We start from the raw sequence: 27,824 nt of genomic DNA on the forward strand, positions 1-27,824 counted from the left end.
GTCAGTTGCCTTGTAGCAGGCCTGAGCCTAAGTCATGGGTCTCTGAATAGAAGGACTGAGGAGCTGAACTTGATTCAATGCCAAGTAATAAGTCAGCAGAATGAAAAAAGGCTTGATGTGCTCTGGGAACTCCTGGAGTGAGGAGACTCCTGTGCTCTTTGGAGTTTCCAAGACTCACAAGACTTTATGGTGAGGTACTGCTGAGCTTATTACAAAGGTATTTACAAATTCCCCTGCTGGCTGACTGGAGTCCCTGCCACCCATCTCTGGTTTACCCTCTCCCATCTGCTGTCCATCACCACTGACTGTGCTGTGCTGCAGGGGCATGGCAGGGTAGTGGGACACCAGGTTTGGTCACATGGAGGAAGAGACAAGCAGTGAGTGCAACCTTCACAGCACTTCCCCATGCAGGGCTCTGCAGGCAGCAGCTGGACAAGAACTGGAATGGAAGGAGTTTGCTCTTCTTTGAAGTACAGCTCTCACCAGTGCTCACCAAGACCACCTCAGACCAGCTGAATTGGTTAAGCTTGGTGAGTGCTCCTCAAAGTCCAGGATTCTTCTAGGGCTGCAATATGAAAATTCAATTACATTATCTAAAACTTGGCCAGGAGTAGTTTTTAAGGAAGTGTCTAAGAACTGGTGTCTGGCTTAGCAATGCAGGCTCAGCCTATAATTTTACACTGACTAATCACTTCATTACATGTAACATTGGCTTACAGGACTGTCCTGTAGACCTGGAGTGATACAGCATCATCCATGGCAAGGAGAAAAGCCACCCCAGATGCTTTTTTCCTTTTGCTCCAGACACTCAGGGATTTCCTGGCTGACATCTCAAGAGCCAGAAGAAGGTTTTGATTCATCAACATATTTTTAGTCTGACCTTTAGCTTCCTTCAGCAATGGCTTCAGACAGAAACACAGCAATGCATCAGGCCACTTTTAATCCAGTAGCCAGCATCAGAACACAACAGTGCCTTATCTGCCCAAGCTTTAGCACACAGCTGATTTGCCTGTGCTGATAGCTTTGCTCACATAGACATCATGTCTAGAAGAGGTCCCTGAGAACACCCAAGAGCCAGCTCAGCCCACCCTGCTGCAAGGGCTCAAATCTGCTGATGTGCAAGTACAAGAGAGGTCAAAATTCCATTAAAAGCTTGCTCTTGGAGGCTAATGCAAGAAATGGAATGAACCCATTCAAAATCCTAATTTAAGTGCCTGCAAGTTTGTCACAGACACAGACTATTTTAAAGCATGTTTTATACAATAAATACATTGCAAAAGAAAAATGCATACTTTTTTGTGTGCTATTATTTGGTATTTTTTACTTAGCTATTTTATCCCACATGAACATTTTACAGTTGCACCTGTGGATGGTATATAGTTACTGTAGTGACAGAAGTACTAAAATACCTTTAAATACCTCCATGGAGACATCTTTTTCCACCTCTTTGGTACAGCTGTATTTATAGCAATAGCAGTTGCCAGTTTTTCAAGACCAGTTACTTTGACTTATGATATTTTCCATATTCCATGAAATGTCCCTTATTTAATATGCTTTACTGAGACATTTTTCCTCTTCCAAATGTTTTTGGTGTACAATATATGGATGACAGAGCATAAAAATCTTATTCTTAAAATAAAGAAAATCTTGTTCTTGGAATGCAATAATCCTGCAAATTAAGAGCTAAAAGGCATCAATGGTAAGTGTGCACATAACCTCCTCCCCCCTCACAAAGTTTTGGTCGTGACAGACTGACGAAGCCAGGTGCACTAAGAAAGTAACTTTTCTTTTTAAAAAGCTGACACTAAAAAAGCTATTTATATTTCTGAGAAGAAAGCTGGAAAAGGATGAGTTTGAAAGCCTGCACAAACCTGCAGCACAGCTGCTAGCAAACAACAACCAACCAACAAAACACTAAACTACCATCAAATACCAATCCTGCCACTCCAGCTGAGTTTGTAAAACCTCTCTGCTGCCACTGAATCAGTAATCCTATGATTTCTCTATTTTGTTTGGGTAGCTTCCTCAAAATAAAAATGGAAGAGCCAGTGACTCCAGATTATAAGAAACAAATTCTTTCTACTCGATTTTACTCAGCTCTGATTGTAATCATATTTATGTACAGCATAATGCAGCTCTGGTTTCAGTTCCCAAATGCCTCATTTTTTAAATGTTCAGTTTTGTAACCTTGGTGTGTAGGACTTCAAAACTGAAGAGCTTGCCAAGAATGGGTGGACAGTTCATCCACATCCTCCAGAGTATGCTCTATGTCCCTTTAGGACACTGCACAATGTGCTACATTTATTACTAGCTATATTAACTCATGCTTCACTACTGACATCATACCATACAATGCTGCCCTCTCTCAGTCCCTGCTGCATTTTTAAATCTGCCCTCCAACATCTCCAACACAGCTTCAACTCTGCCTTATCTGAAATCTCAGCTGCATCTTGCCTTTCTGGTTCCTCATCAGGCTCAGGAACTGACTGTTATTACAAGTTCAGGAATGCATGTCCAGTCAGCACACTGGAAGATTCTTGAACTTGGAGCACCAGCAGATGAGTCATTTTATGAGGAAGTCTGGAGAGGGACTTTTTAACAAGAGCATGCTGTAATAGGACAAGAGGGAATGGCTTGAAACTGAAGCGAGGTAGATTTAGACCAGACATTAAGAAGAAATTCTTCCCTGAGAGGGTGGTGAGGCACTGGCACAGGTTCCCCAGAGAAACTGCAGATGCCCATCCCTGGCAGGGTTCAAGGCCTGTCAGCAGCCTGGTCTATGGCAAAGTGTCCAGCCTGTGGTGGTGGGCTGGTGACCAAATGATCTTTAAGGTCCCTTCCAACTCAAATCATTCTATGATTTCAAAGTCTAGTTCTCATTGTCCAGGCTCAATCCTTCCTTTACAGATGCCTCTTTCAACTTGTGTCTATTTTGATTATCCTAATTTACCTCTAGGTGACCTCTCATTACACACTAACACCACCTAACTTCTGCATTTGGTACACCAACTTTCTCCCTGGCTTCTTGGAGTCCATAGCAACACACTAAAGGTTTATTCAACTTTGCACCTTAATTTCCAGTCAAATCCCAGTCCCCACTACCTTTCAATCCTTTGAATGGATGATCAATTTGGATTAAGTTTCATTAAACATACTGTGCAGAAATAAATGGTGCCACAGGAAAGCTCTTAACATACAATGACAAAAAAAGAGAATCATAAATGTGTATACCTGGATACTCCTCATACTATCATCCTATCCATGTAATAAACATGCTCATAAATAATTACAACAAGAAATAAAAAAAAAAACAAACAAACATGTCTCTTTCTGGTAGAACTTTTCCTGTTCCAGAAATGCATATTTGGAAAGAATCTGTTTCCTTTGTGTGTGACAGCTCACAGACTTGCAGCTCATTGTTGCCATCAAAATGTATAAGACAGTTAAGAGAAAAAGAACTGTCAAGGCAAAGATTAGTTAAAGAGTTAAATCTTTTTATAAAGTTTATGCAGAAACTGGACCCAGTCCAGAGCTACTATATTGCAACATCAGTATCTCACAATATGGACAGGATTCACATGTATTACATTTCCTCAAAGTATGATTTCCTCAAAGTATGATCTAAAAATTATGATTTTTATGCTCATGTGCCATTCTGTCACACTGGTGCTTCAGGTTTGGCACACTGAGGGCAGTTTCCAGTTCTGGAGAGCCGCTGGGTCACTTTGGTCAGTACTTCTCTGTATCTACCACTGCAGAGTAAGTGTTACGTGACTTCTACAACAGCCATGGCATTCCAGAGTCACACAAGGCAACATTCCTTGCAACAATTGGGAGCCACATGTTCTGTGAATTCAAAGAATAAAGATTTCTGAATATCTGACTTGCAAAGGCCTCTCCTGCCAGTATTAGACAAACTTTAAGAAAAGCCCAAGATTTCAAAATATGGTCAAGAAAAGTACTAAATATTTCCTGACTCATCATGGAAATGAAAGAATTGGCAAAATGTCTTTAGCCCAGAGTGCTGTAAATCAGGATCCTGAGCTTCTGGGCATTTTGGGCTGCAGTTCACACTAACATACCTTACCATGATTTATACTACCTCTGTGTAATGGAAGTAGTTTGGGACAACTTGATCAGCCCCCCACCATCCTTGCTCACCTCTCTTTCCCTGGTTCCTACTCTCACCAAATAAACACACACCCCAAAACCCCCTTCTGATATACCTAAAACAAACCCCTGAAACTCAAACCACTCAGACTAGCTGCAACTACTAACACGAGGGTTTTTGATGTAACTCTAATTGTGGTCCATTTCTGTAGCACTTGTGAATGTAGCAGCTTTGTCTTTGGGCTGTCATCTACAATGAGATGGGCTTCTTCTAAAAGATTTTGGTTTTACTTGGTGCAGTCAAAACTAATAAAAAAGTTCCTTCTGTGAAGAAGACACCTCCCTCAGTTCTTTCAACACTCTTCCAAGCACATTAAGGACCATGTTGTCTGTCCTTGAGACCCTGAAAGGGACTTTGAAGTAAAGAACTGAAAGGATCTTATGAATCCAATTTTAGAAGAGCCTCTGTTTTCCAATTCAGTTGCTGACAAAAAGAATCCACTCTTTCTAAAAATATATTACATTTGGATAAACTTTGATTGCTACAAAGTTAAAGTAAGAACACTAGATGAGTAGATCCCAATCAGACCCCCAGAACACAGAGCTACTGGAGAATATTAATCTGCCAAGGTTTTTTAAAGAGCAACAGGACTATCTCGCCTCACTGTGGAACTTCACAGAAGATGGTATAACTAAAATACTGCAGTGGGATAAAAATAGTTAATTTTTACTCTTGGAAAAAAAACAACCCAAAACTGAATCACCATCACTACCATAAAAAAACCTCCAAAAAACCTGAGCTTGATGCCCCATGACTGTTATTTAGCAGGGTGAATACTTGGATATAGTGCTAAACTTTTCTGTGAGGGAGTCTGAGGATAAAGCTGCCATAAACACAAGCCAGACCTATCACTACAGACCCTTTCTTTTGCCATCTCATTTGAACCCTGTAATGTTGTTACTAGTATACAGTAAACAGGAAAAAGTCACCAACTAGTTGCAAAACTCAGTCTAAAACATCTCATTATTTCTTGCCAGATGCTGAAGATTCTCCTGTCAAGTAAAATTTTGCTATTTCAAACACTGTTTTATCAGACTTAGCAAATCCACAAGAATTAGTAGCCGTTCTCTGGGATCATTAGTTGGTTTTTTTGGGTGGTAGGGTTTTGGATTTTCTTAAGTGGCTTTTCCCATCAGCAGTACTCAGAATTGACATCTGACTTCAAAGCAGTTTAAAGACCATTAGGACCACACTGTGACATTGCTGAGTCTAAATTCCAGAACACATTTGGATGTGCCTATTACACCATATAAGCTCTCTTTATTCCCATCCTCTCAAGACATTATGCAAACCAGGACCAGCAGAGACAGATGTCTGAAATAAAGGATGAGGGAAGTATAGTCAGTGGGATAAAACACTCCAGAGAAGACAACAGATGACATTATTTATAAACAAACTGGCATTGTGAGCTGTACGGTGGGGGTGATCAGAAACAACTCTCACTCATTTTTGGATATTGTCAGACAAGTCAGCAATATTGTTTTACTCAACAAAAAAGTTTGAAGCTCTCTGTGGGTGTCAGATAGGTATTAATAACTTATGGGTAAACATCATAGGAAAAAAAAAATTCTGGCACTCAGCCTCTCTTTTTGCCAGGATAGAAAATGATTGAGCAGATGGTTTGTTCAGAAACTGCAGCCTTTAGGAAGAAGCTTGTTTGTAAAACTGAATATGTTTTGCAACCAACAAAGATGTGGAAATTTTTGTCCTTAGGAAGTTTTCACGGATAACAAGAGGACAGGAAAAGTCAGCACACTATTCTGGTTCAAAAGGAGTATCTACTCTAACTACTTTTGTTTTTTTCCTCTTAGCAGGTTGTGGCAGTCCAGTGCAGCAGACCATAATTAAGCAGCTTGACACGTTTATGGAAGCCTTGCTCTCAGACAAAAACCCATGTCATCATATTCCTACTGCAGTGATGATGAATATGATTAGCAGGGTTTTTTGCAGATGGGAGAGTTGTTTTCTTTACATGCTCCCCCTACCCCTGGGTACATTTGTGAAGTAATTTCCCAATCTGCCAACCTGTATTTTGTGGTACAGTCCTGTCTTTCAGCCCCTTCCAGCACAGAGATTAATATCAGCTTAACTAATTAGCTTGTAAAAATATTATGGAGTTTTGCACACAGCTTCATGACTATTTTCTTCAGTAAATTCTGAAAATGTGTCAGGGGACTGACAAAATCTATATAGGTATATAAAAATACACATAAAATATACATGCAGATGATCATCACTGGATCCCCATATCAGCAGGGAAGAAAGTGGCTTGCTAGGACCATAGCCAAGTACCATTGTTCAACTGTTCTGAGCACAGATCACAGCAAAGGCCTACACAAAACATCATTGAAAATAAAAAAAAAAATTTAAAAAAAGACATTTTATCAGGCACAGATAAGAACAGAAACCAGTGTCCTTTCATGAGTCTCCTGATGAGATACAGCATGGCTTTGTGAGAGCTGACGCAATACAGGTACCCAGGTACTCAGCCCAAATATTACAGGTTTGGGGATTTTCTTTTTATATACATTTTTTCATACCTCTTACTTATGACTTGAGTTTATCAGAGGTATATGATTATAATTAGCAGCACACCACACCCAAGAAATCAAGTTGCAGTGAGAGTCAGGTTGTATTGGCTTGACTTCAGACTCATTAGCTTAGGCTGGCTGCCATAATAAACACTTTTATAGGAATTCCAGTAAAATCAGACCATGGAGGAAAAACTTATTTGTTAAGACTATGCAGAGGGTAAACAAAAACAGTGCCACCAGTTTTCAGCTTACAGCTTATCTTGACAACCATTGTCTAAACCTCTGTTCCATCTGTGAGAGGAGCTTGGCCTTTTCACTGGCAATTGCTCTACCAGGAACCTGTGCCCAGCCTCCATTTATTTGTGCCCCAAACACAATAACAGTGTTATTCCAGTCAGTTCATTACATTACCCTTACACTGGAAAACAGGACAGAACAACTTGGAAGACAATTCAAGGATTCCTAGCCAAAAATTAAAAGTTTTTCTCTTTGCTGAGGACAAATGTTACAGTTTTTCACTGTAACTTCAGGTCTTCCACTTCAGTCATGGTTGAAACAGTGCCTGCAGAACAAGGTTGCTTCTATTCTTCTTTGAAATATACAGTGCTGCAGAACTACTGTGTGTTCCCAGAAATAGAACCCAGGCTGAAGGAGGAATTACAAATCCTAATAAAATACCTGAAACCTTTTCTTTTTTTTCTTTCTGTTTTTCAAGAAAAAGATGGTCTTCCAGAGGGCTTTTTTTTTTTTTTTCTGAACTATGAAACCAACAGAAAAGATGTATACCTGTAGGGAGCTATAAACTGCTGACATGCTTTCCCCCAGCTTTAATCAGAGGGGAAAACCCTCTTTGCTTTATTTTGGGGCTGCAGAAGTTTGGATGTCTGGAGCTCTGCCAGCTCATAGCACCTCACACTCCAGCCAGGGCCTGGGGTTTGTGGCAGACCCGTGGCCACTCATAACTGTCCTGCCAAGCAGACAGAGCTTCCACCTTCCTTTCTGAAAGTCTGCACTCACAGTGTGCTAAAAATGAGCTGAAGTCTGTGCTAAGCTCCCCCTCCTTTATCAGATCTGAGGCTTGGAAGGCAGTGGCCCACAACAGGTGGGAGCTATCCAAAACAACCAACCATTTGATGGGTCCTCCCCTCCTAGGAAAGGGTACAGAGGAGGAGAGAAAGGGCTACAAGCACAAGAAGAGATGCTGCAAGCATGGAGAGATGTAAGAGCAGGCTGGCAACTGGAAACCTTTTCCTTTGTTGCCTCATAGGTGCATGTTTGCTTTGGATGATAAGCTTACACAGGAATATTTTGAGACTGGATTCTGCAGTTGCTGGCTTCAGTATGGGGGGGAACTTGGACCATGCCTTGTAAACTCTTATATGATGCCTTAGGGGAAAATAGAAAGGTACCTGAAAATACTGGGGGTTTGATTTTCAGATGAGAGTGTTTTTGGATGCCTCCTTTTCTCTGAACAGAACAGGGTACCCTGCTAAATTGGAGACTGAGCATTTTACTTCTTTTAAATGAAAGGAGGGAGCAGCAGAAGCATGCTTATAGGAGAACAGACAGGATTTGTGATGTTCATAAAGCCAAAAGCTAGGAAATTAGATAAAAGAAAACTATCAGGGTTATATTCTTATGAAGACTGAAACTGAGATTGAGAAGTTCTCTAAGTGAATTATGATTTACTGGATAACAGATACAGAAAAATTTCACTACCACTACCTATAAAACTGCATTGGTTTTTTATCAAGTAGCTCTGTTTTAGCCCATCTAGTTGATGAACATTCTTCTCAACTAGCAAATATAAATGACTTATGGGGATAATATTTCAATATATGATGACATTGCTATACCTCGGATTCTTTTAAGATCTGGGTTATTAAATATTAAATATCAAAGCTGTAAATTATTGTAGCAGCTTTATACAACTAAATTAAATTCAAACAAAACCTAATTTCCTTAATCATTGACTGTAATCCTCCAGGAACATATGCTATTAACTCAGCTACAAATGGCATAGAAATTGTATGACTTCAGTTAAATTATTTTATATCAAATTCTAATCCAGGGCAGAGTCTTCAGTAAATCTCCTGCAGGGATTTTAATGCTTCTGCAATCATATTGGCTCTTTACTAGAGAGCTAATCTTTTTATACTCTGTTTTTTTCATTCCTTTATCCATTTCCTTCACACCCTTACTGAGCTATAGCTAGTACCTTCTATCACATATCATATTTTGAAAGATTTGGCTTCCCCCTCCTGCATTTGATCAGCAATAGTTAGGCTTTCACTTAAGACAGTATTGGAAAAGTTTTTTGTTTCACATTACGACTAAATCATTCTCATTTGTTTCAACATGTATGTTAATTGCCACTTGTGGTGATCTCTTTATAAGGCTGTCATAATTATTCACAGTTTGCAGTCAAGCATTGAGAAAGCAGAACAATTTCCTCTTCTTTAAGAACCCTATGCAAGTAAAACTAAACAGAATTAATTTAAGCAAGAAACTTCCTTAGAGACTCAAGCCAATGACTAGATAATAAAGAAACAAACCTTAGAGCCCTAGGAGGTAAAAGACTTGAAAAAACCTCCAGAGATCATCTAGTCAGCCCTCTATCCCAAGTGATCAACTAAACTGCTGTCATCCCTGACAGATGTTTCCCTAATCTGTGCTTAAAAGCCTGCAACTTGGACATATCTCTTCACAATCTATTTCAGTGCTTCACTGTCCTTCCCAGCAAGATATGTCTCCAGACATCTAATTGCATATTTTTTTCCTTTTTTCCTCTTTAAGCCTTTTACTTCCTTCCCTCTGCTTTGGGCCTGGTGAACAGGCAATTCCTAAACACATGGCCACTTCCATCTCTCCTCAGTTTTCTTTTCTTTACACTAAATGAGGTATCTTATTCTTTCCTCAGCAGTCTTGTCCATCTCTGGACATTCTATCCTGTCAGCTCACCCTTGGAAAAGCATCACTAGAATTAGGGTAGTTTAGTGAGGTTTTTCCCAGCACCAAGGAAGGCAGAAGAAATAACTGAAATTTGGCATGTTACAGGTCTGTTTACACATCCCAGTGTGCCTCCTTCACAGCAGAACAATGCTGCTGACTCACACTGAATTTATGACCCATTCTCATCCCTGGTCTCTTCCAGCTTAATACCCTATAATTATTTATTTATGAATATTGTAAATCACATCTTCAAAATCTCTTGAACCGAAGGCAACTAGCCATTAGCCCTAAATTTCACTGCCTAAAACATCCCATTTTGTAAGCAAGTCTGAGACTCTTTGTTCAGAGCTCCCATGAAAAGAAAAAAAAACCCACCCTAAAAAAGAACAAAACCCCACCGCATATTATCACAAAATCTCACAGAACTTTAGTTCTGGAATTCCTCCTCACAGGATTTCCTAACCCTGCACTCCAGCTCAAACTGGAGTCCGTCCAGCTGCTTGAACAGGGGTCTTGTGATTCTATGAGTACTTCAACCTGAAAAGGATGTCACTAACTGTCTGAAACAGAACCATTTGTTTAAGTAAGTAATTTCCTACTATAGAAACACTCCTGCCCTTCCCCACTGGTTCCTCCCTCACTGAGCCAAGGTAGGGCAGCACTTGAGCTAAGGCCCTCCTAAGCACACAAGATGGACACTGGCATCTTTCAGCTCGGTATCTACCTGCCAGCGTGGCCCTCCATCACTGCTGCCTCACATTCAGCTAGAGAACCACCTCCAAGCCTAGCTTGTTTTTGCAAACTGGTGCAATTCCACATTTCTGAAAGTTATGGGGTCTGCTTAGTGCAATCATCAGAGTGACTTGGCCTAAAGGCAGGAATTATTCAATGTAAGCACAGAGATCCTGCGGCACAGTGTTTAAAGTGCCAGATTCCCTATTCCTGCAAAAAGAAGGTCACTGGTGGTGGGGGCACAGTAAGGTTTAACATTTCCCCAATGCATCAAACATGCTGCAATTGGCTGTTATGTGGCAGAGCTGTGCAGCAGATCTTGCCAAGGTGTCTTGGATGAAAATCCCACGCAGTGTGATGCATGTTCACACCACTGTGTCCAGGCTTTGCCAGAGTACAGCAGCTCCTGCAAACATTAACTCTCAAGGGTTCCCAGACACAGAATAGAGTTTCCAGAAAAAAAAAGAAAAAGAGAAAGAAAGAAAAAAGGTAGGGAAAAGGATATATCATTAGTACAGCCCTCTATACAGACAGACACAAGTCTTGCTTTCAGTTTGGATCCAACACTACAACCCACTCTGGATCAATTTCTTCAGACATCAGAAAGTCTCTACTAAAGCAGCCATTTCAGGTCAGAGCAAAGGTCCATCTAATTCCACTGTCTGCATCCAGCCTTAGACCTAACTCCATCCTCAGGGAAAGAGTCCAAAACCAAGGTAAACAAAGTTTCTCCCTCAAGAATTCTCTAGCCCATGATCAACTAGCCAGACAAGTCTAAGATGCAGATGGAACTATGCAGATGCAGTAGAAACTATGAAAGAATTTAAATGACAGAACACTAGCACATACAGAGCCATATAGAGGAAAAAAATCCTAAAAAACCCCTTCTATAAGGTTCTGTGCAGGAGTCAGTTCTTTCCCATACTATGGTGTACATCTGTGCTCATGCTGGGACTCCACTCCCCCCAGCAACAGCACCCCCTGAGGGCTTCTGTGCCACCTGGCTGTCCACTGACCAAACAATTCCCTGGAAGACTTCCTAGTCACGACATGTTTGAACAGATAACAGACATTTTAGCTACCATGTTTTATTGCTAATTGTCCCTCACACTCCTTCAGTCAGCCTTATCATGTTTGTCCATGCTAGAGTTCATAATTTTTTCAGTTTTCTTCAGCTGGACAGCATTTCAGCTTCTTGAAGGATGCCTTCTTGCTCCTGCAGTCTCACTTACCCTGCAAATGCTGGCTTCTTCTCACTCTTTCTCAAGTTTCCCTTGATGCACAGTTATTATCTCTGCACTCCCCATGTGATTTACAGAAGCAATATCCACACTCCCTGCAAAGAGTTAGGTGTTCCATCTGTCTTATTTTCAACATGCCTGCTGATCTGCGTCTAGTTTTCCTTTTTGGAGATGAGCAGAGCAATGGTAGAGAGCTCTGGCTTGTCTTACTCCTGCCAGGATGCCAAATCTAAGCACATTAAGATCCCCCTTTCAGAGGACCTCTTCAGCTGTTACTCCCTACATCATATCCCATAAACCACTCAGGATTCAAGTCAAGCACTGACTTCATTGGTTCTTGAACCAGCTGCTCCACAAAACAGCCACTGAAACACCTAAAAATGCACTCTGTCAAGTCTGGATGCAATATTTGCCTCTTTGAGGCCAAAGAAATGAAGCTGTCCATGAGTACTTGCCCCTCTACTCAGGCTGTTGTGCTGCCATCATGGTCCACCACTGAGTAGGCAGAGTCAATATTGTATCTTCTTCCTACTTAAGTCTAGGACTTTCACTGATTGAGGTTTGGATTGTTCATTGATGAAATTACCTTGTTAAGCAGTTCAGCTCCCGCATGTCCTCAATATACAGAATCACTTAGCTCTCAGCAAAGCTCTCTGCATCCTTCCTGAGCATGAGAATGTTGCACTGATCATCTTTCCAAGTTTTGTGACATCTGTCTGCCCTGGAAGGATCTCCATGAACAATAGGACATACCAGCTCCCCAAGTCATTTGACATTAAGCACTCCCACAGAGGAATATCTTGTTTAAACAATCTCTCCAATCTGTCTGCTCCCGGTTTCCTCTTTAACTACATTTGACCTTAACGCCAGCGGAAGGGCTGTGAACCAGCAGCACCCAAGGCATGATATGGCAGGGTGGCTATTGGCAGAAATTATCTACAGCAGGTCCTTGACTTGAATTCATTTTCCTCTGAGCGTGAGGAGCTTGATTTTTGTTCCTTCAAACAGGCATGCCACACAGTCCATTTATTTATTCAGGCATTTCCCAAGCGAGTCATCTCTACTGTGGAATGGATTTTTGTTTTCCTTTTTTTTTCTGGGCAGGGTTAAAGTAAAGTAGTCTTCCCTTATCCCCCACCCCCAAGGATATCAGCTGGCCAGCATCAGCGCTTCATAAAGGAAGAGGCTTGGCTTTGCAGTAAGGAAAATCTGGATCTTAGCAATTGAGGAAAAATACCTTCTTAGAAAGGTCACAACTCTCAGAAGAATACCACCTTGTGTTTAAATAGAACAGGATTGTTTGAAATTAAATCTAGGAAATTAGGACCTCAGCAACACCACAGTACTTCACATGGACTTGATTCTCCACTTGCATTTTACAGTCGGCTATCTCAATTTAAGCGCTTTGGCAGTAAATTAACACACAACTGGAACAACACAATGCCAATATTGATCAAAAATATATTTCTCTTTGGTAGAGAAAAGTTTAAATTTGTATACAATTTATAATCTCTATGAGAAACATTAAGACAATTTTAAAACAAATTCTGTACTTCATCCACTTTCCCACAGGATACAAAAAGTCCATCTGGAGGTAACTGACCTAACAGTCAAACTTAAGTGTATTTTTTTGTATATGCCTCTGTTGACCAATTCAGTAAAATTAGTGTTAGCCCAGATTTCATCCCTGTTTCTGGAGTTCTGGCCCTGACCTCCTTTAGTCCTGAAGCACGGGGTAGATCATACAATAGAGTGGTTTGACTAGATTTCAGATTCTGATTTCTGCTGCGCAAGGGATTCCAGTATTGAACTAAGCATACAAGTTCTGCTTTCCATATTGCCATATTAAACAATTATAAAAGCTCCCAATCATGAATTCTCTTTCAGGAAGAGCAGAAAGAGGGGTTTGGTTTGCACTCTCAGAAATGCAGTGGAGCTTTCAGCAAAGTGCCTTTCATTGTGTCTTTGCTGGAGATGCACGAGGCGAGAGCAGCAAGTGGGGCTGCAGGGCGATGGTAACTGGGCGAGAGGGAAAACCTCGCCGTGCTCGGTCCTTGAGCGATGATAGAGGAGACAGAAACAACGCTCCCCACCCCTGCCTTGGGCCGGCCAGGGCTGTTCCGAGCCTGCAAACCGCTGCAGCATGGAAGCGTGTCTTTTTTTTTTTTTTTTTTTTTTTTTTTCCCCTTCAAAAAGTTTTCAGGAAGTCTGGGGGAGGGGCGATGCTGTTTCTTTTTTGTTATAATGGGCCCCTTTGTGGAGATGGAGGAGGAGAAGCGGTGTGTGTGCCGGCGAGGCGCAGGCTCCCCGCTGCCCGCCAAGGTGACTCGCCAGGGCTCCTGAGCGCGGCCCCGCGGGGCAGGGCGGGCGGGCGGCATGGAGCTGATGGTGCTGCTCAACGCCCTGGTCACCCGCCTGCTCTTCGTGCTGCACTCGCTCATCGGGGTCTGGAGAGTGACCGCCGTGAAGAAGGAGCCCAAGTACTGGCTGCTGGCGCTGCTCAATCTTCTCCTGTGCCTGGAGACAGGGCTCACCCTCAAGTTTAAGCAAGGCAGAGGCTACAAATGGTGAGCATATTCCGCCGGAGCCCCGCTTGCTTCTTTGCGTGTTCCTTGCTGCAGATAGGAAGCTGCCCCCCGAGAGCAGGGGCTGCCCTGGCCCAGGCGCTCGGGGAGGCAGGGATGGAGGGCTGGTAGAGTTTCGCTAATCCGCTGCCAGGCAGAGGGCTTTCAGAGGGGCAATGGTGCAGCAGACTACGCGGGAGGCACTCTGTGCGGCTGTGTGTGTCTCTTGCGGTGGATGCTGTGGGGCTGCAGCGGGCTGGGGGCACCGGGCACCTCCTGAGCCCTGCAGGGGCACAGGGTGAGGAGGGGCCCTGCACATGCCCTGCGTGTACACCCATCCTGCCGTGCCCTGCATTGCTCATCCTGCCCTAGGACTGTATGCCCCTGCTCTCCTCCGTGCAACAGCGCTAACGCCACGCTACTGCATGAACCTAAACTTCGTAAAAAAATAAAAGGTGAGTTGCGACTGTTTTGATACAGCAAGAGTGGCTTAACTACTTGGATTTGAGAGGAACTTTCATGCGTGAAAGGCTGCCCGAGAAATGAACAAAAAAGTTAGTCATAGCAGAGCTTGGCCAAGCACATGGGGTTTTACATGCTTCTAAAGAATTACTGCTGTCATCTACAGCTCATCAGTGCTCAGGCAGGCAAAACAAAATGCTCTGTGAAAAGGAGGCGGTCACATAACTAATTGTCAAGATTTCACTAGGACCTTTTGTTGTTAAAAACTCAAACTGCAGGCAGGCCTTCAGAAAAATAGAGTACTAGAGAGCCCTGGAGTATTTCCATGTTCTTAAAATCCTGCCCATTGCAACCTGTGAAAGTCATTATAACAGAAGAAGTGTTGTGTGACAATTCACACAAGAGTTCCATGCTCTAAATTTGAATGTAATAAAAGCAGTGATAAAGTCTGGGACACTGGAAAATTGAACAACAGCAGAGCCCTAAATGCAGTTATGAGACAGGCAGATTGAACAGTACCAGTTATTTTGGGAGAGGAGGCAGCAGAATCTTCATGAAAGACTTGCTAATGGAGCTTTTTAAAAATCCAAACAAAAATAGATACCAAAAGCAGATCCATGTTAGATGCATACATAGAAGACTGGACTAAATTTATCTAGAAGAAAATTTTGAAAATGGATGTGGTGCAACACTTTAAGCAGCAAAATAAAAGTACATATATAGATGAGTACTGTAGACAAATGGCCAGCATCTATTTGCATCAGGATAATTTTCTGCTCCAGTGGAAAACAGTCACAGAACAAACATCATCAGCCTTTGTAGAAACAACTCCACAGACAATCACCAATCCAGGCAAGGGGCAGGCTATGCAGCAGGACTCCTGCCTCCAACACCCTGATATTCTCTGTTCATTATTGACAGAGGACTGTTACTTATTACACCAGCGTAAAACATTTAATGGCACATGTGGAAAAAAAGTCTTCTTGTAAGCCTGGCCATGTAATATTTCCTCTAGATTGCTCCTTCTGAAAGAAAGGCAGGGTTAAAGCCCCTGAAGTCTCTTGGCCTGATGTGATATCATTAGCTCAGTATTGCTAACCTGCCAGCTGGATGGATTTTTTGTGTGATGAAGTCCTACAGGAAATACTGTAAAATGTTAGTTCTTCCATTCAAATGAGAGGTGTGTTCTCTCCCAAAATAACCAGGGTAAAAACCCACACAATCACTAGCCCCCTTTTTTTTTTAGGAGAAAAAAAAAAAAGCTAACAACAGCAGCAAAACCCACTGCCAAAAAAACCAACACCCCCTCAACCCTGAAAAACTAAAAAACACAATTAAAATCAAACTATCTTAGAAGGAATAGTTTGAAACATTTCAGAGCAGTTTAGCAACCCAGTAATTTCCCTAAGCACCGGGATATTTTGTTTTTCCTCAGTACTTAATCTTCACTGGAAAAGTCATGATTACCAAAATAAAGATACGTTCAACATAGGGACAAACAGTAAATGCAATGACATTTGGCCAAAATATTGCTGCAGCTGCTTACTTATAAGCAGTTTAAATTCATTGCAGAATGTGCCAGAGGCAGAATAGAAGGAACCAAGCAAATGTCCCAAGGTGGACCCACGCCTAGTCCCAGGGCATTGCAGCAATGCCCAGTCTATACTGTAGCACGCAGAGCTAGATACAAAATTTGTGGCATTGCACCTCATTCCTACTCCAGAAGTACAGAATTACCAAAAAAAACCCCACCTCAATCAAATGTCATGTGTTTAATAAGAAAACAGCAGCAACTCACTCTCACAAGAATCACTACTTGTAGGAGTTACGAAATCTCTCTGTTACTTCTGAATAAACCCAGCTAAAGAAGCTGAAGATAACAAAGCTTCATTAACATCAGTTATTGTGCTGGTTTTGGTTGAATAAATGATTTTCGTGGGTGCACTGGCATTCAGCCAGCACCAACCCATCACAGTTATATAGAACACTGACAGGGAGAAAAGAACTAGAAAATTCTACCACTGTTAGCACAAGTGGGGAAACAAGGCCAAGATCCATTTTTATGAACCCATTTTAAATGCACAGCTTGCATCTAAAAGATCTACTGAAGCAGTGCTTGTTTTAGGCAAACTGATGCTATTTCTACCTTTCCTGTGTCAATGCACAGGATTGTGAGTAACCTTTATCTCAGCATCACTCAGTGAAGTGACTCAATGTATTAATTCACTCTTCATGAAATCAGAAAGAGCATGTTAGCTACAGGCTTTTTAAATACAGAAAATGCTGTGATAGAAATACCAACAGCAAAGTGCCTCTGGTCAGCTCTTAAAAAAGAAATTTTTAATAAATTTCCATATATGACCTTAGATGGATGTACAGATAAACCTGTTTATAATACTCCCACAGCACAAGCAAACCAGCAAGAATAGCAATTCTTATTTGCAGTTACCCTGTTTCTTAATATCCCATATGGCAGAGGCACAAAATATAATATATCCAAACATTATCTGCATTGGAAAGTATTTATGATGTATCATAATACCAAGATATCTTTTCTTTTCCTTCACAGGTTTTCACCAGCAATATTTTTATATCTGATTTGCATAGTACCATCACTATGGCTACTAGAAATTCATCATGGGACTCAGGTATTTAATATGAGACAAGATGGAATAGTTTGAAATTGATGCATTATTTGATGGGTTGGCTTCAGGCATGCAGTCAGAAGTCTGCAAAGTCTTGTTCCAGTTCTCTCTTTCATATTGGTGGGTGTCCCAGTCTAGCTACAGCTATATTATGACTATTGTGCACTTCCTAATTATCAGATAATGAAACTCTTTCCTAGCTAAAAATGAGACCATGTATTTGTATTTATCTGAGGAACTGAGGACTACAAGTTTGAAAAACACAGCCTTTCACCCCCAGGTTACCAGCATGAATTGCTCAGTAGGGTAAAAGAATGCCATTGCTTTAGAGGTCTTTGCAAAATAAAGTGAGTTTGACAGTCTTTAAAAGCAAATGCCACAACTTCAAGCAAGTCAGAATTGAGACAGGTATCAGTGAAAGGGGTCTTAAACTCACGTTATCTCATGTTTGCTACAACATAGGAGAGCACACAGTGTGTTACCACAGCTGGAAATACATCTGAAAATGTTTATATCCTTCCTTTCTTTGTTTTGCATAATCATCTAGGAGAGAGAGGAGCTGGATTCCAATTCAGGACTAAAGCATATGGTAAAATTTTTAAGGGCAAGTGTTCTGGGGTCAGTTAGGGCCAGAACAGAGCCACGTCACCCAACAGGTCTCACTGAGTCAAGCTCATGCAGGCTAGTTTCAAGTCCCTATAGCACTTCCATGCAGTGACAAGGAAATTTTGTCTGTGCCCGTATTTGCACATATGCAGTGCCCTACATCCATAGCCGTAAAGGTTCTGATTGGAACAAGAACAAAAAGTAACAGAAGAAAATACATAAATTAGACTAAGAAGACCTAGTGCCTCATTTTCTCCTTTGAAACATTGTTAGAGTCCACAGAAGCATAATCAAATATTCAAAATTGTGTTTACACTAAAAATGCCTCAGGCATTTTCTAAATACAACAGCAGGAATTTATTGTCTTCTTGTTTTCCCAAATCTCCTTAAACAGTCACAGACAGGTAATGTGGATATTGAGAACATTTGTCATAGTTAAATCTGGTCCAAGAAACAGGCTAATTCTGTAGTCAAAGGCAGCAGTTTATTTCCCAAAATGATGTTAGAACATGGCATACTTTGTTCTTATTGATATACTGCTATGGTGAATTAAAGAGGGAGTATATCAAGTTAACAGCTTAGTTTATACCTGGAGAGATAGGATAGAGAGTTCTGGAAACACACAATCTAACTGATTCAAAAACAATACCTCCAGAAGGGGAGTAGCTTTCCTAACAATTAATCTCAAACACAGCACTCAGACTAGCACTACTCTCCATACTGATGTATTCCTGGGATTTCATTATTTAAATGCAAACAGAATGGGTAATTATACGGTCACTAGATCCACACTTTTAATATATACACTATGAAAACAGTGTGTGGTCTTTAAGGCAGTAGAACTTTGATCTTGTGTTGAATCCTTACCAGGAAGCATCAGCTGCTCATGTCAGTGCTGTTATTTAAAGCAGGTGCTAATAGGCATCTCTCTTCCTGAAGACAGAGGCAATTCTGCCTCTGTGTACTGCAGAACTGGACATATAATGCCATTCATATATCAGAGGTGAAATACTGACTGCATAGAAACTACTGCTTTGTGGTAATGTATTTGGGGGTGAAATATATGTTTGGAAGAGATTATAAAGTCAATTGAACTGTACAGAGTGAAAAAATTGCTGTCTGCTGTCAAGCAAATTGAAACCATTTAATCCATTAAAAAACCCAAGCATTCATTCAGGATTTAAGGGCTCTGTTACCTTTGCTGATGCCTGGTGTGCCACTGCCACAGAAGGCAATAACTGAGCACCTTTTGTAGGGCTTACCCAACTACCAGGGCTCTAGCTGATGCAGGCTTCCAGTCAGGAGTAAGACAGACACTGGGTAAACCTTGTAATTATTTTTAACCACCTTAACTTGAACACTCTGGGGATATAGTGAATATCACTGTCCATTCCCTCAGCCTCATTCTGAGGTGGGATTCTCTTACCAGCTAAAACTATACCATAATGAGCTCCTCAAAGTGATCTTACATCTTTCACCACTCCTTCCTTGCCGTACCCATTATATTCCTCAATTTGGAAAACAACTTAGATAATCTTTGTTTCATGTTTTACATTTCAGCTTTCCTGTATGAGCAAAATGAAGCAGTCAGGAGTGCTTTGAATTTCTGACATCACGTGTGTTTCCATAGTGACAGCCACACTGTTTGCAGCAAAGCACAGACAGCAAGCCAGGTACCTGTTGCTTGGCAGAGGGCCTGCTCCAGGGAAGGGCTGGACTCTTCCAAAATGTCCTCAGACTGACAGCCTCCATGCACATTAATAGGTTGAGGGTACTCCACCCTAATATTCAAGTGTTTTACTCCCCAATGCTGGCCCCATTATGAAAAGTTTTAGCTAACCTCAGTTATATTTGAAAACAATAGATTGTGAATGAGGTGCAAGCAGAAATTGGCTGAATTAGTTTGGTGTTTCAGGTGTCCCCCATGCACTGGCAGTGAGTTTCTCTGCAGGCCATCACCATGTCATGCAACAGCATTTCCATTTTGATTAGATGGCTTATGAATCGGTAAGCTTCATCTCACAAGAAACAAAAGAAAGTGAGCCAAGTCAGAGTTGATACAAAATGTGTACAGGCTCTTCCTTTTATCTTTGCACAGAAAAAACCTGAAAACAAACCCATTTTTATTTAGCTTGGTACACAGTCAACATTTAGGACTTACTGGGGTCTAAAATAAAAAGGCAAATCATGTTTATCAAATGCCCATGAAACAGTAAAACAGTATTCACTTGCTTATTGTCACATTCCCATTTAGTCACTGCACATCCATAAATCAATAAGTAAATATGCCTGGCACCAGCAGTCCTATTTACATGCATATACATGATGTAAAAAAAGGCTCTTCTCCAGATTTTCAAAGATCATTTCACAATCACCACTTATTAAATATTCAGAGAAGCGCAAACCCAAACAAGATATGAACATACTTAAATGAAAAAACAGAAGCCTGCTTTAAAAAAAAAAAAAACAAAAACAGGAGACTGGCTTTGCAGATGCAGATTTCCATTTCCTGTCTGGAAGCAATTGAGAAGAGCTGTTGACTGGCCCTGAGCTTGCCAATCAGTCCAAGATCACTTGTTCTGAAATAGTAACACACCTCTCAGCTGAAAGTACTCACAAAAATGACATAGAAGGAAAGACACCTACCAAAGACACCAATAATGTGAATTAATTTTTTAGAGGTATTTCCTGCAACTTTGTGCACTAGAACAACATTAAAAGAGCTCCCCTGCAAGCCATGGCATTGTTTCTTCTGCCTCCTTCTAGCAGTCAAGCTGCTGAGTCCTGCAGCTCCTCAGCCTTGGATGTGAAGTTCTGTGCAGGTTCATGGCTGCTTTCCTATTACCATGCCAGACCAGGCAAGGGGCCAGAGAGGTGAGCTTAAATGCAGACTTAATGACAAACCAAAGGCTGTCAGAGTCAGCCTTCCTCTTCCTGCACAGGTTAGTCATCCCTTTGCCCTACCCAGGCTACTTGTTGATCTTCACTTCTTAGTATTCTAGGGTGGTTAGGACACTTGTGCAGTATTTTCAGGTTGTGGTCTCCTCAGCTGTGTCACACAGCCAGTGGAAGTAACTCAGCCTGACTTTGACCTTGGGGTGGGTCTCCTTAGACTTTAGGGTTTTTCTGTAGGCAGCAGATACAGATGCCTCTTCAGAGCACCAATTAAGTTACATTTCCAAAGCATCCTCTGAACAAGCCGTTCCCTCTCTCTCCTTTAGTTGAAGGGCAAACCCAGGGAAATTAGCCCTGCAAGGCTGTAGCCAGGCAGAGAGTACCAGCCCCTCCATCTCACTGTTTCCATGCCCAGAACTTTAGACTAAATGGAAACATTATCTTCCCCACATCTGTGTGTCAATCTTTCAAGACTCTCACACCCACTGTTCAAATAAAACAAGCATTCAGCTTAAGACTCTTTAGCGCCAACTCTAAAAGCAACAAGCACTGACATTTTTTCCAGTTTTTTCCAGGCACAGGAAATTTATCTACCATAAGGTCAGACAAGAGGCAGCATTTACCCAGATACTGAACAACATCAGAGACCAAGAAAAGTATCAAAGTAGAATCTGAAATTTCCTGAAAAACATTGCTCTGATATTGGCAGGCTTTATGCTGAACACAACTACTCAGTATGCTCTCGAACACATTCCAATTGTTGCAGAAAATCAATCCCCATGCAATAAAATGGTGGGGGGGCCCAGTGGGGAAATGCAAATCATCTGCAATTCTCTGGCGAAAATAGGACAGGATAAAAGTCTTCAGTAACAGCATGGTTTGATTTTCTAATTATCCTCTTTTTATTACAATGGAGAGAGATGTTATGGATTGTTATGAAGACAGATCTTGGAGCCGTGCCCCCCAGCTGCTCCTGGGCCAACTTTGGGTGTGAAGGTAGAAAGGCAGGACAGTGCTGCAGACACCACTGGTTTACTGTAGTTGGAGTAACAATATGTTTTAGCCAACACTCAATTTCCCAGATCACTGTGTACTTGTAGGAAGTAAAAATATCCTTTATTCTATTTCAAAGGGATAGGCAAAAATACAGGTCTAGTTCTCTTAAATACTCCTTTATTTCACCTCTCACCCTATGAATTTCCATACAAAATAAGGCACAGCAGGGGCAGGAGAGGTGGAGGATACAACTCATATATCCTACCTAATTTTCAGCCTTGAGGGAACAAAAAAATAAAAGTGACATTTTCAGAGAACTTTTCCTGGATAGTAGGAAACAGAAGCAGATATTTTGAGAACAAATTTTTGTTGAAGGCCACTCCATTGGCCTTTGAATTTGCATGCTCTTCTGGAGTACAACCCTGTACTTTCTTAGGAACCTACCAACACATTCCTCCTGTCCTCATGGGAGGAATTCCTCCCTTCTGAAGAAGAGGGGAATTACATTAAGAGCGAGGACCTTTGCAAACATCAGATACCCTTTGCAGTTCAGCAAAACAGGACACAGCCATAGAGCACATCTGCTCCTGGGTGGGATGTTTACATGTGTGTCATGTTTTTGTTCACAACAGTACTGTGGCAATGAGCCTGGGGCTGTTCAGGTCAATGTCAGCAATCAAGACTTCAATCAATCCAGAGAGAGCAGTCATGGAAGTGAGGGAACAGATCACCACATCATTCAGACGGTAGGGCACCTTTTCCGGTTTCTAGTACAGATCTTACGATAATTAGAGATAAGCACCTTGTGAGTAAAACAAAATAACAAAACAAAACAAAAAAAAAAAGGCAAACAACCCAGGACATGTATATTATATATATTTGTAGTTTAGAAAACCACATTGTGAAAAAACAGCATGCTACTGTTGCTAAGACCAGTCTCTGTGTAAAGAAGAGGTGACCCTACCATTCTCTTGTGAATCTCAATAACTGAATTTAGAAAGTGCCTGGGTAACGAGTCTGCAAAGCACAATGCTCAATGCACAGAGAAAGATTTGATATTCATTATCCAAAGTTTGTATTAAAGTGCCTTTTAAAACCAGGCCTGCCAGATGGAAATTTTTTGTTCTCATACAATGTGAAAGAGAACAAAAGCAGGCTCTAAGACAAATACAGTCTCTGACAGTATCTCTGACATCAGTCTCCTGAAGTTACAGTACATTATTGTTGTCTTTTAAACAGGCTAAAGTCTTTGTCAATCAGCTCTCCACAATCTGTGAGACTGTATGGACACTGGCTCTCCACCAGACTTTTCTACTGCTACTAGTAGTTGGGAGATGGCTTCTCCCCATTGGAGTTGAAATCACCCGGGATCAGTTGTCTCAGCTGCTTCTCATGTTTGTGGGAACAGCAGCAGATATACTTGAATTTGCTAGTGAGACCTTGGACATTGAGGATGTTCGGTAAGGATTTTTTGCTGATGATATTTGTGTAATGTGCAGTGTTCAGACTGGTAAAACTGCGTTTCCCATAGAAAGCAGAAGGCTGCATTCAAGGGCTCTGTGTGCCTGCTCTTGCCTTTCCCCCGTGAAAGTCCTGTGAGCTTTGTTGGGGATTACTCATGTGTTGCCAGCAGAGAAGCATGTCACATCATCACAATGAAAGGGTTCAGGGAGCCAAACGAGCAGCCTGACTGCCAGGAGTTCTTACGGCTACAGGAGCTGAAACACTGGATACACAGTAAGCCTCCTTCAGGTTAATGAATTGTTTCAGATGAGCAAGGAAGCAACTAGAGCTGGCTTAAGTGACTCATTATCCAAGTTGCTTCTTTGGTTATCTCATGTGTACTTCATGGTAGAGTGACAAAGTGTTCAAAGATAAGAAGAAAGGGAATGGCAGAGTCTGGTGTGAATTTTCAACACTCTGATCTCTCCCCGAGAAAGTAAGCTCACCTCCCCCTCACACTGCTGAGAGATGAGCTGTGAACATCCATCATAAGGAAAGAGTCACAGAAGATGTTCATCTTCTCTAACAAATACTATTTTATTTTCTGTAAGTATCATAGCAAGGCTTTTAGAGCAGGAAAAGAGTCCTTCCCACTTGGCAGAGAAGCTTCAGGCTTGCAAAGAATGTGTAATCACTACAAGGGTAAAGATATCCCCTCTGAGCCACAGAGTCTATTCTCATATGCTTATTATTATAACATTAGCTTCAGATATTTAGTGTAATTACACAGCTGGAATATGTAAGCCTTAACAGCAAAAACTCCATACAAAAAGGTGCTTCTGTTTTCCTTAGTGTTGCATTGTAAAAGCACATATAAATAAACCAATCACTGTTTCACTCAGCTACCCTTTAAATTATTACAAACACTACAGGAGACTTTTTTGTGATCTCATAAGGAAACTGCATCTTCATTGTTACCACTTTTTCCCCTCCCACAGGAAGAATTACGCTCTCATAAATGCAATTCTTGCTGTATGGACCTGGAGTATGTTACAGTTTCCACTTGATCTTGCAGGTTAGTACTTGCACACAAACAAGAAAAGAGAAAAATGCCCTTAAGTTTTTGCTGGTACATCTTGTGGTTGTGCACACACTACATACAGGCTGTACTAAGGACTTCTGGTGGAGAGGAATTCATATTCAGCAGCTTTTGAAGAAAGCTCATTGTGGTTTCTTTTGAGGAAATACTTGTTTCTGGCTAACCTCTGATCTCTCTCATTGAGCTGTCTACTTTCAGGAAAAGGAAAAAATGATTGCACTATTGTGTTGCTCCAGTTGCCTGTTACTGCCTTAAACTTCACTATGTGAGCTCTCACGTTAGAGCTGGTCTATTATGCCTCAAATTTGGGTAGGTCCTAGACCCTACAGAGAGGCAGGCACTTGTGAACCACAGAACAGCACAGCCAAAAGCACAGGAGAAATTACCCATTCACTGGAGACCTAAAGGACCATATGATGTTGGGACTGTATGATGTTATCCTAATCCAAAAGGGCCAGCTATTCAGCCAGCTCAGGGCTGTGTTTGTTCCTGGGCAGAAAAGGCTTCTCCCTGTCCAAAAAGAACAATGAAAGCTGTATGGAGCATCATCTGTTCCAACCATTTTGGCCTCCAATCACAACAAGTTTGCAACAACTGTAGCAGTCCAAAAATGCATTATCCTCAGTACCATCTATACAAAATAGATTTCTAGGCTAACACGCTGACTAGAATAATAAATTAAAAATTCCTGAAATATTATTTTGTTCATTAGTCTTTTCTTCATGGATGCTGCTAGGCTTTGTTTCCAACAGGGAAGTTATGAAAATATTTCAGCCTTTCAGCTCAGCAACTCACCTCCTAAAAAATCAGATGCAATCACATTTCAGCTTTATCATAGCTAAAATTCCTGCTACTGCTAAAATATATTCTATTAAAGATGCACAGCAGTCAGGTTTAAAAAACCTCAACCAACGAAATAAAAAACATCCTATATACATCACCACCACACAAATAAATTCAGATAGCACTTAAACAATCTGTTCATTTTTTTCCTCTAGCCGTTGCTTTTCCATTTATTTAATTACATCTACCAGTTAAAATTAAATTACTGAACACCTATTTCCCTGAAATTACTATGGGTACAGTTCATTTTAGGTAGTTCTATACAGTTGCACAGATAGTACTTTTTGTTCAAGCATCAGAATGTTTATTCACACAAACATGACGTAAAAGAAATTTTTAGGCACTTATTATTAGACTACAGCAGTGCAGTTAGGACTATTAAACAGCAATGGCACAGAAGCATATTAAAAAATTAGCGGCTGCTGAAGCTTTGCCTAATGGATTCAGCAAATTTCTATATTTTACAACTCATTTTCCATTTGAGTCTCATCTCTTTCTCCCCCCACCCCAGCATTGACTCAAACAATAGAATTCTTTTGGCAAGCTGCAATTTTTGGCAGTTGTTACCGCATCACAAGTAGCGATGTTTTTTTAAACCAATGAAATCTCCCTGTCCAAGAGACAGGTTAATTAAGCTTCATGTATTTCTGTGAGACACAGCCAAATTTCCCCCCACAAACCCTTCTGATGCTCCTTCTCTGGACACTACACCATAGAGGGCATTTGGGCCCACCACCACCTTTACAGCCAAGGGGAACCAATGTATGCAAGTTCCAGCAGTTGTGTGATATTGATACCCACAAGGCTAAAAACAAGTATCTGTGCCTCAAGTCTTACATGGCAGACAGAAACCACAAAGTGCTCAATATTGCCTGGCACTGACAGACCTTATTCTTACTATGACACGTGAAAAAGGCAATGGTTATCTAGTGAATATTTTAAAAGCAGTGTCTTAGCGTGGAAGAAAGCAAAGTGCTACAGCACTGGCTGTTCCTTTTCAGCACAGTTTTTTTCTTAAGGATGCATACGGGTCTGGCCTGTTGATTTACCAAATAAAAGGTCTGGGGAAGTTGTAAAGAATCATTAGGTGGTCTCTTTCTGCTTTTTGTCATAGAAGTGTATAAATACTGGGAGGTTTGAGGCATACAAAAGGGGAAGTGGTTTTTAATCCTGTTTGTCAGACCACATAAGTGCCTCAGGTGAGTTCAGCGTGTTTTGCTGAAAAACATCCCAGAAACTGGATATGCTATATGTTGCACAGTGTACAGGTGAATGCATTTATAATCCAGAGTACTCTGTATTGTGAGTGCCCTTTAGGCCAACCCTGGCTCCACTTCACAAAATTGTTTTAACATGACTGTTTTCCTTGCAGTACAGCATATTGGCTGCAAACCAAGCGCGTCGGCCAGGCGGATCCCCAGCCTGCTGCTGTGCAGGTACAGTGCGGAACTGTGGAACATCGGTGTCAGTCTTTTCATACAGGATGGCCCCTTCTTCATTGTGCGTTCAATTCTCATGGGCCACTTCAGAATATTCAATCAGATGCTGGTGTTTTTTACAGCTAAGAATATCTTAGTTGTGACTCTGCAGTTGTACCGCCTGGCAGTGATAACCTTAGACTTCCGTAGCACCGTTCTGCAGAAGAGCAGGAAAGGAGAAGTCTGTTGCTGCCCATGCGAGCCTTATGAAGCTCATGCTCATGCTACTGGTCGCCAAGAGAATGAAATGAAAGAGTTTGTTGCTGTTCCTCCAAAAGAGGAATCCCAAGCTCCCTCAGAAGATCACTGAGCAATTACTGACTTGGAAGAGGTTGCATTTCCCACAGCTTCTTCAGAAGGGCTTTGTCAGTTTCTGTGATCAAATACATCTTGAGTGCCTAAGTCATCTTTTCCATCAAGAGAACATTCATTTCTTCTAAACTGTAGGGGAACTTTTCTCAAGCAAATTGTTAGCAATGGGACCTTTTTAAAATCCATTTGTATGGTGGGTTTTGACTAGTTCCATATTATATTATTCACAGGGATTTTGTAGCCATAGTTTGTAGTATCAAAAAAGGTTGGGAGCACTAACAAGAATGGTTATTCCCGTTGGTGGCATTGTGCTGACCTATTTGCTTGCACGAATTCAAGTGGAAGGACAAGCCTGTCCTTTATAGGAAGCACAAAAGCATTGAGCTCTACTAAAATAGTAGGGCTATGACTACAGTGTGATGAACAATATATTTGCCATGTACAGAAGGAACTTCAGCAGCAACAACTGTGCAGGCATGTTAGTGCTGTTACTGTGACATGAGGACATTGTTCATTCCAGAAATTTAAGGAAACCTTCAGATGTTACCTCATCTTTGGCTGGATTCAGTTAAGAACTATGCAACACCATGAAACTACATACAAAAGACTCTTGTGACTTGCCTGGTCTGAATAACCTAAACCTTAACAAAAAGAAAAATCAGCGCCCTAATCGCTGGAAGCCAGCTGCATTTGCTACAGGCATTTTCTACAGAGTTGCTTGCCTTTCTATTTCTACCAGTTAGAACATACACACAACACACATGGAGAAAACCTCACCAAAATATTTGTAAATACTTTTTTCTTTGTGATTTTACAGTTGAGACAGTTTTTTAAATGTCTCCATTTTGTAT

The 27,824-nt window shown here is 41.3% G+C and overlaps 1 protein-coding gene across 1 annotated transcript; it reads left to right on the plus strand.

Moving 5' to 3' along the window:
- The first annotated feature begins 14,006 nt into the window (after nucleotides 1-14,006).
- On the plus strand, nucleotides 14,007-27,241 carry TMEM26 (transmembrane protein 26). Its single transcript, XM_058029498.1, has 6 exons — nucleotides 14,007-14,197; nucleotides 17,226-17,304; nucleotides 22,431-22,544; nucleotides 23,038-23,258; nucleotides 24,240-24,316; nucleotides 26,556-27,241. The coding sequence occupies exons 1-6, from the start codon at nucleotides 14,007-14,009 to the stop codon at nucleotides 26,969-26,971; spliced, it is 1,098 nt and encodes a 365-aa protein (XP_057885481.1). The 3' UTR covers nucleotides 26,972-27,241.
- Nucleotides 27,242-27,824: the final 583 nt, after the last annotated feature.

Source organism: Melospiza georgiana, chromosome 8 (assembly GCF_028018845.1).
Source record: "Melospiza georgiana isolate bMelGeo1 chromosome 8, bMelGeo1.pri, whole genome shotgun sequence".
Taxonomy (NCBI): domain Eukaryota; kingdom Metazoa; phylum Chordata; class Aves; order Passeriformes; family Passerellidae; genus Melospiza; species Melospiza georgiana.

Coding starts and splice junctions, on each gene's coding strand:
- TMEM26 (XM_058029498.1), top strand. CDS start 14,007: ATGGAGCTGATGGTGCTGCTCAACGCCCTGGTCACCCGCCTGCTCTTC. Junction 14,198..17,225: donor CAAGGCAGAGGCTACAAATG/GTGAGCATATTC, acceptor TTTCCTTCACAG/GTTTTCACCAGCAATATTTT. Junction 23,259..24,239: donor TTGGACATTGAGGATGTTCG/GTAAGGATTTTT, acceptor CCCCTCCCACAG/GAAGAATTACGCTCTCATAA.